Consider the following 12,818-nt stretch of genomic DNA (forward strand, 5'->3'; position numbering starts at 1 on the left):
ATATGATCTCTGGTACCTCTTCCCTTTCTAAATCCAGCTTGGACGTCTGGCATTTCTTGTTCCATATATGGTAAGAACCTTTGTTGCACAATCTTGAGCATTACTTTAGTTGCATGGGATTTTAAGGCAGTAGTAGTTCAATAATTACTGCATTCCCTGAGATCCGCTTTCTTTGGAATTGGGGGGTATATTGAATGCTTCCAGTCTGTGGGCCATCGTTTAGTTTTCCATATTTGTTGACAAATTTTTGTCAAAATTTGGACAGATTCAGTCTCAGTAGCTTGTAGCAACTCTATTGGTATGTCATCTGTTCCTGGTGATTTGTTTCCTCCAAGTATTTTAAGAGCAGCTTTCACCTCACATTCTAAAATTTCTGGTTCTTCATCATACACTTCCTCCGTGAATTAATCGTGTCATCTTTGCACCTCTTTTATAGAGTTCTTCAGTATATTGCTTCCATCTTCCTTTTATTTCATCTCTGTCAGTCAGTGTGTTCCCCTGTTGGTTATTCAACATCCCTACCCTTGGTTTAAATTTCCCTTTAATTTCTCTAATCTTTTGTATTATTTTAATATTGTGATAATTGACTATGGATCCCAAAGGAATTTGATTTTATACTATGTAATGTCAAGGTTTTAGGTGACCATTGGAATTTATTTAATGGAAGTTCCTGTGGTGACTTGTCATAGGTGTAGCAGCTAGATATTTTCTTCAGAGAACTTTTCTGTCAAATAGGAGAGAAAGCTTCTTTAGGTATGATACTTGTTACCATATGCACCTGTCATCTTGCTTCAGAATTACAGTTTTTGCTGGGATGCAAATTTAATCAGTCAGTTGACTAAAACTCATGCAACAGTGCAATCTTAGGCATGTTTGTTTAGAAGTTCAACTGAGTTCATTAGAATGTATCTCCAGGTAAGTGCATCTAGGAATGCTGTTTAAGATTTAATTGGGTGACAGATCTAATTTGTGAGGTTTTTAATATCTACATGGGAGTCAATACATTTGTTTCAAATGAAATGCCCATTGGCAGGTATTGATATGGTTGTATTCAACGTCTTGCTTAAACACTTCTATATCACACCACCCTGAATAATGGAGTATAGGCCTTAGTAATTTTTTAGTTGAGAGTCTGCAGATTATTTGATATATGTGTTTCATTTTATAATCTCTGCTCAGCAGTGGGAAGTTCTTTGTCACCTTTCCATATCCATACATGAATGGCCGGCTTCATCTAGGACACACATTTTCTTTATCAAAATGTGAGGTAAGAATTTTCCCTTGTTCGTAACTTAAACAAGCGCCTCCAGAGAAAATAAGTTTTAGTCTTCAGTCCTTGAGCCAATTAAATGTAGACCAGCCTTCCCCAACCTGGTTCCTCCCAGATACTGTTGGACTGCAACTCCCATAATCCCAAACTATTGGCCATGCCAGCTAAGACTGATGGTAATTGGAGACCAAAACATCTGGAGGACACCAGGTTGGGAACAGTTGCTGTGAAAATGGAAATGGATTGCCTTCAAGTTGATCCTGACTTATGGCGACCCTATGAAGAGGGTGTTCATGGTAAGCTATATTCAGAGGGGGTTTACCATTGCCTCCCTCCGAGGCTAGTCCTCCCCAGCTGGCTAGGGCCTGCTCAGCTTGCCACAGCTGCACAAACCAGCCCTTTCCTTGTCCGCAACTGCCAGCTGGGGGGCAACTGGGCTCCTTGGGACTCTGCAGCTTGCCCACGGCTGCACAGGTGGCAGGGCACGTAACCCCTGAGCCACTCACTGTGGGGTGATCTTTAGCTGGCCCTTGACACCCAGGAGACACGAGCGGGATTTGAACTCACAGACTCTGGACTCCCAGCCAGGCTCTCCTCCCCACTGTGCTATACCAGCTGTAAGGTTGCTGTAGAGTGACCTAAAAATTCACTCTTATGTATTATGCATTACCAGTTCAAGTAGCTTTGGCGTGTAGAGTGGCATCCTTAATGGTTGGAACACAGCTGAAGTTCTTTAGAGATTCACTTACCCAGCTTTCATAAAAGCTGAGAGATGTTTCTATATCGGATTATCATCAGTGGGTGATGAATGGAGGCTATAGCATTTGTTCAAGTTTTATCTGTTTTAACCTAATCAGTCACATTAAATCAGAAACTTTTAAAAATGTATCGCTTCCTGTCCAGAGCCTTTGAGGTGGGGCAGACAAAATTTAAAACATTATAGAATTTAGACTGCTTCTAATCTCTCTGCATTGCAGACACTGGGTTGCAGTGATTTACCTCACACGGTGGAACTTCTCCCTCCCATGCACTTCCCCCACACTTCCACCAAATCTGCTATGGGGTTCCCCCAATCCTCCAGAGCAGATTCGGGATTGTGCCAGGGTAGGAGAAGAGGGAAGGGAGATTTGTGTGAACAGAAGTTGTTCTGTGAGTGCGATAACATTGCTGAATACAGTCCGTTGAAATTAATGACTGCTTTTTCTGTTCCTTTCAAATTCTGTGTTGTGACAGTTGTAGCATCACAGATAACTGCAGAAGGAAAGTGTGTCTTAAAAGCTTTACCGCTAAATGCAAGCACTTCTTAATACTTCTAATCCACCCACTCCTGTTTTAACCCTCTCATTTTTCCTATTTTACATACTCCTGCCCCCCTCCCTTTTTTTTTAATCTCAAAACTCATTCGGTGTATGCTATATTATTGCCATTGTGATTGTTTCCCACAGTTTTCAGTTGGGTACCAGAAACTAAAAGGAAAATGCTGCCTATTCCCTTTTGGACTACATTGTACTGGCATGCCCATTAAGGTAAAATTAGGGTTTTGTTTTCTATTCAACAGCCAATAATTTCTTTATGGATGGTAAGCACATTCTGCATTTAGAATGAAAGTGGTGTGTGTGACATAGATTGGGAGGGTCAACAGGTCTCTGATGTACAAATTGGTGTGTTGTAGTGAAAGATTTGAAAATTTCTGGTTTAGTGTAGCAATGTGGATTAGTTCTTTGCCATAATAATCAGTATTCATGGGATAGCTTGACAGGTGTTTCCATATATAGGATAATAATTTTCTTGGGATCCATAGATCTTAGGATAGATGTGCTGAAAGGTTTGAGCATGCCTAGTGGGATTTTTTTTTTAAAAAAAAATGAACAGCAGAGCTCCCCACCCCAAATTTGGGGAGCTGTTCAACAAACAATCCCAAAGTCTTATTGCATACCTGGAAGTAGCTACGTGGTTTGTTGGATCCTGACCATAATGTTCTGGTGAGGGAAGAGGTTACACTTATCTAGCGTTGTCTCTGAAAGGAATCTCATGGTGCCATGTTTCTTGTATTATGGAGACAATGTGGTAGATTAACAGCTTGTTTATTTCTGTGGCTTCTACTAAATTAGCTCAAGTTGCTGATGTTCAGTATTTGTTTTTAGTGTTTCTTTTGGAAGCCAAAATGAAGAGTGCATTTTAAAGAGTGTTCTCGGTGAACAAACCAACCAGCCCATTGGGGAAATAGCATAAGACATATCACTTGCAACACTGTCAGCTTCAGCTGAAAGAAAATGTGGTGCAAAATTTGGAACTGCACACAGAAAACACAGGAAGCATCCATCAAATGCATCACCAGAAAGAGAGACCAGGCTACTGATAAATATTGGTAAATAAATCTTTATTGGTAGCCCAGCGTGTTTCAGCCAAAAGACTGCCTTCAGGGGCTTTAGCATCTGCATAAGTATATAAACATGTTGGAATACCAGTAAATATTTATCTGCATGCTTACACATGGTCTCTCTTTTTGGCAGCAAATATTTGATCACAGATCTTGAGCACATGAATAATTGATCTGTAGTAACTGTCACTGTGGATTTTCCCATAGGCATGTGCAGATAAGTTGAAAAGAGAAATGGAGCTGTATGGCTCTCCACCAGAATTCCCTGATGAAGAGGAGGAGGAGGAGGAGGAAGTGCCAAAGGGGGAAGAAGTGGTCATCAAAGACAAGGCTAAAGGCAAAAAGGTATCATTTAAAGTGTAAATGCTTTATAATGCTATTGTAGGATTATTTGCATCTCAGAGGTACAGGTGTAGAGTTGTATATATCATCTTGAAACCTGAGAAAATTAATGGACCTGTTCATCCTAAACTTATGAACATAATAAAGCTGACTTATAGTTAATCTGCTTATTTAGTCTATTTAATTTGCTTTCTTGTTTTCTTTACAGAGTAAGGCTGCTGCCAAGACTGGTGCTTCAAAATATCAGTGGGGAATCATGATATCTTTAGGCCTCTCTGATGAAGAAATAATGAAATTTTCAGAGGCTGAACATTGGCTTGATTATTTCCCACCTCTGGCCATTCAAGATTTAAAACGCATGGGACTGAAGGTACCTATCACTTCAAAAAGTATAATTGAAAATAAATGTCTCTTTTAGGTTGATGGTCAGATTTCCCCCCCTCTTTATGCCCTTGTGACTTTGTTATTATGCTGTAGACCTTTTAAAAATAAAATATTGAGTCACAAACTTTGAAATCAGCCTTTTTCCTGACAGACTCACCCACATAGCCCACATTGAGGTTATCAGCCTCCTCTATCCCAGGCAGAAAATCTTTCTTGGTAATTTGAATGCTCCTCCTCCTAGCCCTCTCAGCGTCTCCTCAGTTTCGATTTCTTGCCAGCCCATGCAGATGTCTTTACTCCTTCTCTGTCTTTTGTTTCTGACTTGCTATTAGGCTTTAGTTGGTTTTTTACCCTCAGGCATTTCTCTATTACCTCTATTCAGACTTTATTCTCTTCGCTTCACTAAAAACAAAACAAAACACTGGAGAGAGAGGGCACAACATAAATTGGTTGGAGCTCAGGGCAGTGGCCCTTGCCCTCAGACACTTCAGGCACATACTCAATACCTTGAAGTGTCAAGTAACGGCTCTGTCATCAGTTTGTTCCAGGCCTGGATGAGTGGCCCTCTCAGGCCACCCACATGTTAAACATTTTTTACAAGGGGCAACTCTACTTTTCTCCGCCCATGATTCACAGGTTTCCTTCATGGAACCTAAACAAGGTGCTCAACGCCCTTACTAAATCTCCTTTTGAACCACTGGCCTCTGTGTCACTACGATTACTACCTTTCAAAGTAGCAGTTTTGGTGGCTGCTATTGCAGCCAGGAGAGTGGCAGAACTCAGTGCTCTGTCTATCCAGGGTGATCTCTGCATTTTTCATACAGACAAAGTAGTATTCAGAACATACCGTCTTTATACCCCTAAAGTCAATTCTACCTTTCAGAGCTCTGAGGAACTGATCCTCCCTTTCTTTTCTCCTAGCCATCACTTTTATCTGAAAATTTATGGCACAGATTTGGATCTGAGGCAAGCACTTAAAATTTACATTAAATACACCAAGACATTTAAGTTGACCACTAGTCTGTTTGTTTGTTTCCATGCCTCCACCACAGGGAAAAAAGGCCCAATTGGCAATCATTGCCAAATGGATCAGAGCCTGTATTGCATTAGCTTATGAATCCCAACTGCTTAGGGCTCCTGGTCACATTACAGTTCATTCCACCAGGCAGCAGCAACTTCTGCAGCTTTAGCCATCAACATCAGCATTGCAGAAATCTGCAGAAAGCTGGGCAGTGCCATCTACATTCACTAGACACACTATTAAGTGGACACTTACGCTTCTGCTGAAGTGGCCTTTGGATGCCGTGTCCTTCAATCAGTACTGCCTTCATAGTGAGCGGAGCTGCAAGTTCCCACCCAAAAGAGACTTAAGCTCTGGTAGGTCCCAATGTGGGCTATGTGGGTGAACCTGCCAGGAAAATGGAACATTGGTCATTTACTGTGAAGGGTCTTTTTCTGGCAGGCAGAGCTCACATAGCTGCGCCTCACCCTGCACTCATCCGCTCACTCTGTCAACCCAGAGGTTCTTCCTATTAAGTTACATGTTAACACTGTTCTGTTTTTTCGGGCAGGGCCCAGTTCTGTGTTAATGTTTTTCTAAGGTTTTACTCCAGAGGACCACAGAGTCTTAGGGCTGGGCCAGAAGGGAAACCGAGGAGATGCTGAGAGGGATAGAAGGAGGAGCATTCAAATTAGCAGGAGATGTTTCCTGCCTGGGCTAGAGGAGGCTGATAACCCCAATGTGGGCTGTGTGGGCGTCAACTGCCAGAAAAGGACCCTTCACAGTAAGTGGCCAACCTTACAATTTATGGCAAATATTTTGGTTATCCTTATTTAGGGCATAAATAGCTTTTAAGTGTTGGAATTGCATACAGCAACTACTATTGCTGGAATTTAAATGGAAATGTTTGCAGTTTTTCTCTTTGAACTGCTAATGCCCATGGCATATCACTTTCTGCTTTTGAAGCAGGTTTCAAAATAGCTTGCCATGTGTACACAGAATTAGTTTCCCTCTTGAGTACACGAATTAGTTTCACAGCTGTATGGATTTTGGCATGCGAATGAAGGGGGAACTTTTGATGGTGACTGAGAACATCATAAAGCTTTGGGGACATTATGAGACTCTTCATTTTTATGAACTTCCAGGTAGACTGGAGACGTTCCTTCATCACCACTGATGTCAATCCCTATTATGATTCTTTTGTACGGTGGCAATTTCTAACCCTGAGGGAAAGAAATAAAATTAAATTTGGTAAACGGTAAGATTTTTCCATCTTGTATCCATCTTACAAAACTGAATAGTGGAATGAAGTATTCTCTTGCTTAGCTATTTGCCATGTTTCATAAATGTGTTTTGGAGAATTATTTGATTATAGACTTTCTGAGCTCACATACACAATTTCCAATGGCTTCCTTGGTGTGAGGGTTTGTCGATAATTCTTTGGAATTTTGGGGAATACCAGCGCACCTTTAAGCCTTGACTGAATTATCCCAGTTATGAAATAAAGATTCTTGAGTTGCTTAAAACAATGGTTTCCTTACCAAGTGAAATAAAGTAAATAATCAGATAAATAGAAGCAATGGTCAAAGTATACAATAAAAATGTAAGCTGTTCTTGAACATTTGGTAAACGAATAGATGTATAATTATACTGATATGGATGCTGTTCTTTTGCATCCACATAATTGATAGCTCCTGCAAACTGATGGATCTTGTGATACACCCTTGCTTCTTTACTGGCTTAAATATATGGCACTCTAATTTAACAAAGTAATAAGACTATGTTAACCAGAAAGTGAGAGCCACATGGGAAGCCAGGAGCAATGCTCCCTGTAGTTCATTCCAAGTAGCAGCTTCCTCCTTGGAATTATCTTGCCCAGAGACCAATTAAGTGGAAACTATTTAGAATATCTGAGTTTCGTTTTAAGTTGGCATTGTTTCCTGCCCAACCTATGGTACACTCCGCTAAGTAATACCTTTCATTTGTCTTTTAGATATACTATTTATTCTCCAAAAGATGGACAGCCATGCATGGATCATGACAGGCAAACAGGGGAGGTAACAAATTATTTTTTAATAATTTGACTACTAAAGATATACATCATTTGAACTGAGGGGAAAAAAGATATACAATATATTTGAATGCTCACTTAATTATCTTAAACAAATGGGACCCTTCAAGGGTTTAGGCAAAACCTATACAGTATCAGAATCCAAATACTGAAACGAAAGGAGTTGTAAAAGTAGTGTCATGTAGAATCAGTTTTCAGAGAGAAAGAAACAATAACAAAAATTCCACTGGGCACACAAGCTTTTGGGCAAGCTCTTTGGATCCTGACCATTATGTTTGTGTAACTGCCCGCTTTCGTTCTTTGTGAGATTTCTCCCGAGTCCCCACTCATTTATTTTGGCTTACTGAACGTTTTATATTTCACAGATTTCAGACTCTGTATAGCTCATAAAGAGCCAGGCATGGAAGTGGTATTCATGTATTGTTCATGTATTGGCTCTTAGGGTGTTGGACCTCAAGAATACACGCTAATCAAAATGAAGGTGTTAGAACCTTTTCCTATGAAATTAAGGTAAGTCACCTGGTTAATTATTAGTATTCAGGGTATAAAAACAGTTTTAAAGGTTACTTAATATAAACATGTGTTTAAAAAAACTTTGAAGAATGTTTTCAGCATAAATATAAGGAGACTCCCTTGGGGATAATCATGTTCTAAGATATTTTTCTCGACAATCTTTCTTTTTACAGTGGCCTTAAAGGAAAGAATATCTTCTTAGTAGCTGCTACTCTGAGACCGGAGACTATGTTTGGGCAGACTAATTGTTGGATTCGCCCTGATATGAAATACATTGGCTTTGAGACCCTGAATGGGGATATTTTTATTTGCACTCAGAGGGCTGCCAGGAATATGTCCTACCAAGGCTTCACAAAAGCAAATGGTGTTGTGCCTGTTGTGAAGGAGCTGATGGGTGAGGTGAGCATCGTGTGATCTGTGGCTAATGCGATTCATGAAGCAGGGGTTGGGCTCATATATGGGCAGGCAAACTTTGAGGAATGTTTAGCTTGGAACTTATCTATTCCACTAGTGTTCAGGGATGCCTAACCTATAGCCCTTCAGATGTTGTTGGACTCAAGTTACCATAAGCAGCAGTCAGCATGACCAGTGGTCAGGAATGATAGGATCTGTAGTCCAAAAATGTCTGGAAGGCCATAGTTTATTCAGCCACCCAACCCCTCACTAGCGTATTTTGTTAGTGCTAAGCCTGAAGTTCTTTTCTCATGGAATCTCTACATAATCTTGGAAAATCAGGGCAGTCACTAGAGATGGGGGAGAATTCCACCCACTGTGGATTTATAACCGGATTTTATATCGTTCGCAAGCCGCTCTGTACTGTGGAGCAAGCATCCTTGCTGCGAACGCAGGAGCTTTCCCACTGTACAGGATTTGCTCCCCACTCTTCACGCTGCTCCCTTTCACAAAGTTCAGAAAACAAAAAAAGCAACTAACAGGCTGCAGACTCTTTTTCTCTCACACACACACACCACACCACTCTGCTTGCATACACTTTTTTTTTCAAGGGGATGGAAACTTTTGCTCCCCCCCAACCAATGAATATAATCACACACACTTACAACACGAATGGGGGTGGAGGGGGAGAGCGAGTGCAGGAGAACGACAGGCTGTAGTGTCCGTTGAGTTGGTGAAAGGAAGTATGTACCTGCCAGGTGTGCGCGCTCTCTCTCTCTCTCTCTCTCTCTCTCTCTCTCTCTGTGTGTGTGTGTGTGTGTCCATCCGTCCTAGGGTCCCAATTGATCAGGCACAGCAATTAAAGGGTTAAAAGATTAAAGAGGAAGTCCAGAGAGGCTCTCCAGGTTCCCCTGGAAGTCAGAGACACTATCTATGCTTCCCTGTTAATCTCTATAGAAGTAATCCTTTAACTGTCTTTCCACCTTGTTCCTAATTCTTACTTCAGCTTCACTGCATCAGTTTGAACTGGGCAAAGCTGAAGTGGAAAAAACCCAAAGATGGGTTGGGGCTACATTCCAGTTGGACAGAATGCTAGCAGCCTGGGACCAGCCTTCGGACCCCAACCCTAGCAGTCACCCTCAGAAGCAGTGTTTATGTTGTTAAAATGGTATTGTGCTAAAGGGCAAATTTCTATACAGAAACATAACACCACAAAATGTATATTTTGTATACAAACATGTGTAATAGAAATATGCCACTTAACACCTTACTTTGTTGTTGTGACTGCATTGTGGTCTGGGTGGTTTGCCATTCCTAGCATTTTTTCTGTTGCATTTGCCCTTTTCTCTAAACACAAAAGGTAAAATACTGCAATTTGGACTCCAGGATCCTAGAAGGCAGTTTGATGATGGTGTTTCAGTTGTAAGTGATCCTTTGACCACAATATTGCTGCCGCCTCATCTTTAATAATCTCTCTCTTTTGTGTAGGAGATCCTTGGGGCTGCACTTTCTGCCCCTCTAACATCCTACAAAGTCATCTATGCTCTCCCTATGTTGACTATTAAAGAAGATAAAGGTAAGGCTGCTGCACCTCCTCCTGTATCCATTACAGATTGCAGGTCTAGCAACTTCCCCTCTTAAGAATGTTTAAGGTATTCGTTCTGCAACATCTTTCTGCAATGTGCCTCTTGTTTTCTTGTGGTAGTTTGTGGATTTCATAGGCTGGGATACAGAAGGCTGATGGCTAGATTATATAGACTCTAGGGTTGCATACACACCATACATTTAAAGTGCATTATTTCCCCCAAAGAATCCTGGAAACAGTAGTTTATGCCTTACAGAGCTACAATTGCTAGCACGCTTAACAAACTACAGTTCCTAGGATTCTTCAGGGGAAATAATGTGCTTTAAATGTATGGTGTGTATACAGGACTAGCTGCTGTTCTGGTCCCCTTACAGGTATGGGACAGTATTCAACTAAATAATTGTGTGCATTCAAAGATTATACAGCCACGAGAGTGGCTGTATACTATAGTCAGCGGGGATTTTTCACATTCCACAATGTTATTTTATTTTATTTATTTATTTAATTACATTTCTAGACCGCCCTATAGCAGAAAGCTCTCAGGGCGGTGTACAACAAATAAAATCACAATTAAAATATGAGCAAGTGTGGAAAAAATATATATATATATAGTACAATTATAAAACATTAATAAAATTGCCATTGAGATGTTAAATGGAAAATACCCCCACATGCCATTCTGAGGCTTCCCATAAGCTCATTGCAAAACAAAACCTTACAAAACTTACAGTTCTGAACTCAGAAACGCTTGCTTAACAACCCTGTCAATTTTCATGGCGATACACAAAACAGTCAGAGAGAATCGAGAGTTCAAAGTGTAAAAAGAGAGAAAAAAACTCAGAGCCCTTTTGGACTTTTTTGTGCGAGTTCTCATAATCTGTTGAAATTCATTAAAAATCAGCCGTGTTCACAGAGTACCTGTAATCCTAATACTGACCTTGCCCCATACTCTGACCTTCATCTACTACAGTTTAAAAGTTAAAAAATGCCTGGTTGATTTTTAATTAATTTAAGGAATTTTGGCTGGAAGCCTATTATAATGCGGGGCATGCTCAGTAAGGACCAACTGTCAGTGTTCTAAAAGCCTCACAGCTGCTGGGCTTGGCTAATCAGAGGGCCACACCCACACCAGACTTGATTTCACTTGAGACAGTCATGGCTTCCCTCAAAGAATCCTGGGAAGTGTAGTTTGTGAAGGGTGCTGAGAGGAGACTCCTATTCCCCTGAGAGAATGGTTAACAGTCAGCCACTCTGATTCAAGGTCTGTGAGAGAAACAGGGCGTCTCCTAGCAACTCTCAGCACCCTTCACTAACTACACTTCCCAGGATTCTTTGAGAGAAGCCATGATTGGCTTTGAGCCATGGCTTTGAGAGAAGCCATGATAAATTGTTTTAAATTGTTAAAAGATGTGTTTTTAAATTTGTGTATTTGTTTTTAATGTTTTTAGTTATTGTAAGAGAGCTTCGGCTATGGGGCGGTATATAAATACATTAAATAAATAGATAAATAAATAATGATTGTCCAAAGTGTAATAGAGGCCTGGTGTGGATGTGGCCAGGGACAGCTTTGTTTTGAATTTGGGCAGGAGGTGGGGTTGCCAGGTTCAGGGCCTGAGACTGATCCTGTATCTTTAGGAGAAGAGAAAGTCAGCCAAGTGCCGGTGTTCTTGCAGCATTGTAATGGAAAAAACCACAAGGTAGAATTGTCCCTTCCCCCTGTCCAACTGTGAAAGATACAGAAGACGTCTTGGTTGCCAGGCCCAGCCTGGTCAGTTTTACCTATCCTAATCATGACTGCATAGGAGTATATCCCATTCAACTCAATAATCATACAAATGATCAGACCTGCCTTTTCCCTCCTTCTCCTTTCCTCGCCCTTTCTCCTCCCCTCTTCCTTCTTCCGCCTTCCCTGCCCACTCCAGCCCTCCGTCCCTCCACCCCCAGTCAGTTTTACCTATCCTAAGCATGATTGCATGGGAGTAAATCCCACTGAACTCAATAAACATGCAAACGACCACATCTGTCCTCCTTCTCCCCTCCCCCTCCTGCCTGCTCCCATCCCAGTCCTCCCCTCTGCCTTTCCACCCCTCCCTCCTCCCTTCCCCATCCCCTGTGGTCAGTTTCACCTATCCTAAGCATGATTGCCCTGTGTGTGTGTGTGTAAATCCCACTTAACTCAATAAGCATGCAAATGATCAATCCATTCTCAGCGAACTTGCACAGGATCCCATTTCTTACCTCCCGGATTAAAAAGCAGGGAAATTCACTAATAGGCAAAAAACCTTGCGGTTTAAGAATGTACCTATAGCCCACAGATATTTCTACCAAACTTTAAAAAGCAGGGAAATTGGGCAGCTATAGTGAATGCACCAGGGGAGCAGGGGACCTGAACTCCTCTCTGAGATATTGTACTGCCCTACAAATTGGTCAAAATGCAAACACCATTTGGGTTGGTCTTTCACAGTCCAATCCACTTGCTGTGTAGCTTGGAAGAATTTGGTAACGTGCCTCGGAGCATATGGTGAGTGGTGGCAACACCTGTAATCAGCCCAAATAATAGAAAGAAGACATGTGCTGTGCTGATCTTGTTTTAGCCGGGAGGAAGCAACATTATTAAGACAGTTGATCTAGTTGAGATGGTCACTTTAAATATGTCTGATTTACTTTGCAATTTTAGTGAAGTTTTCTATAGGAAATCATTTTCTTTTGCTTTTGTTTCTATGAATATGTGAAGTACAGCAACACTTTGCAAAATTTATACTAAAAAAACTCCAAACATAATTGTGGAATAATGGCACTGACTTCTGCAAAATAGTCTGCAGTGGACCTCAGAAGTGTCTCAATTTGCACAAGATAAAACAGTGGGAGGTGAAATATATT

The 12,818-nt window shown here is 41.1% G+C and overlaps 1 protein-coding gene across 2 annotated transcripts in view; it reads left to right on the forward strand.

The window, feature by feature from the left end:
• LARS1 (leucyl-tRNA synthetase 1) overlaps window positions 1–12,818 on the forward strand; it is an 88,278-nt gene that overhangs the window by 20,379 nt on the left and 55,081 nt on the right. Inside the window, exons 4-12 of one of the 2 annotated variants that reach the window (XM_061616952.1) lie at window positions 1,180–1,267; window positions 2,716–2,796; window positions 3,858–3,995; window positions 4,201–4,362; window positions 6,522–6,634; window positions 7,370–7,433; window positions 7,890–7,957; window positions 8,134–8,359; window positions 9,842–9,929. In XM_061616952.1, the coding sequence (XP_061472936.1) occupies window positions 1,180–1,267; window positions 2,716–2,796; window positions 3,858–3,995; window positions 4,201–4,362; window positions 6,522–6,634; window positions 7,370–7,433; window positions 7,890–7,957; window positions 8,134–8,359; window positions 9,842–9,929 (1,028 nt within the window). The remainder of the gene's footprint in view (window positions 1–1,179; window positions 1,268–2,715; window positions 2,797–3,857; window positions 3,996–4,200; window positions 4,363–6,521; window positions 6,635–7,369; window positions 7,434–7,889; window positions 7,958–8,133; window positions 8,360–9,841; window positions 9,930–12,818) is intronic. The other variant, XM_061616953.1, reaches the window with a different exon arrangement.

This window comes from Rhineura floridana, chromosome 3 (assembly GCF_030035675.1).
Source record: "Rhineura floridana isolate rRhiFlo1 chromosome 3, rRhiFlo1.hap2, whole genome shotgun sequence".
NCBI lineage: Eukaryota > Metazoa > Chordata > Lepidosauria > Squamata > Rhineuridae > Rhineura > Rhineura floridana.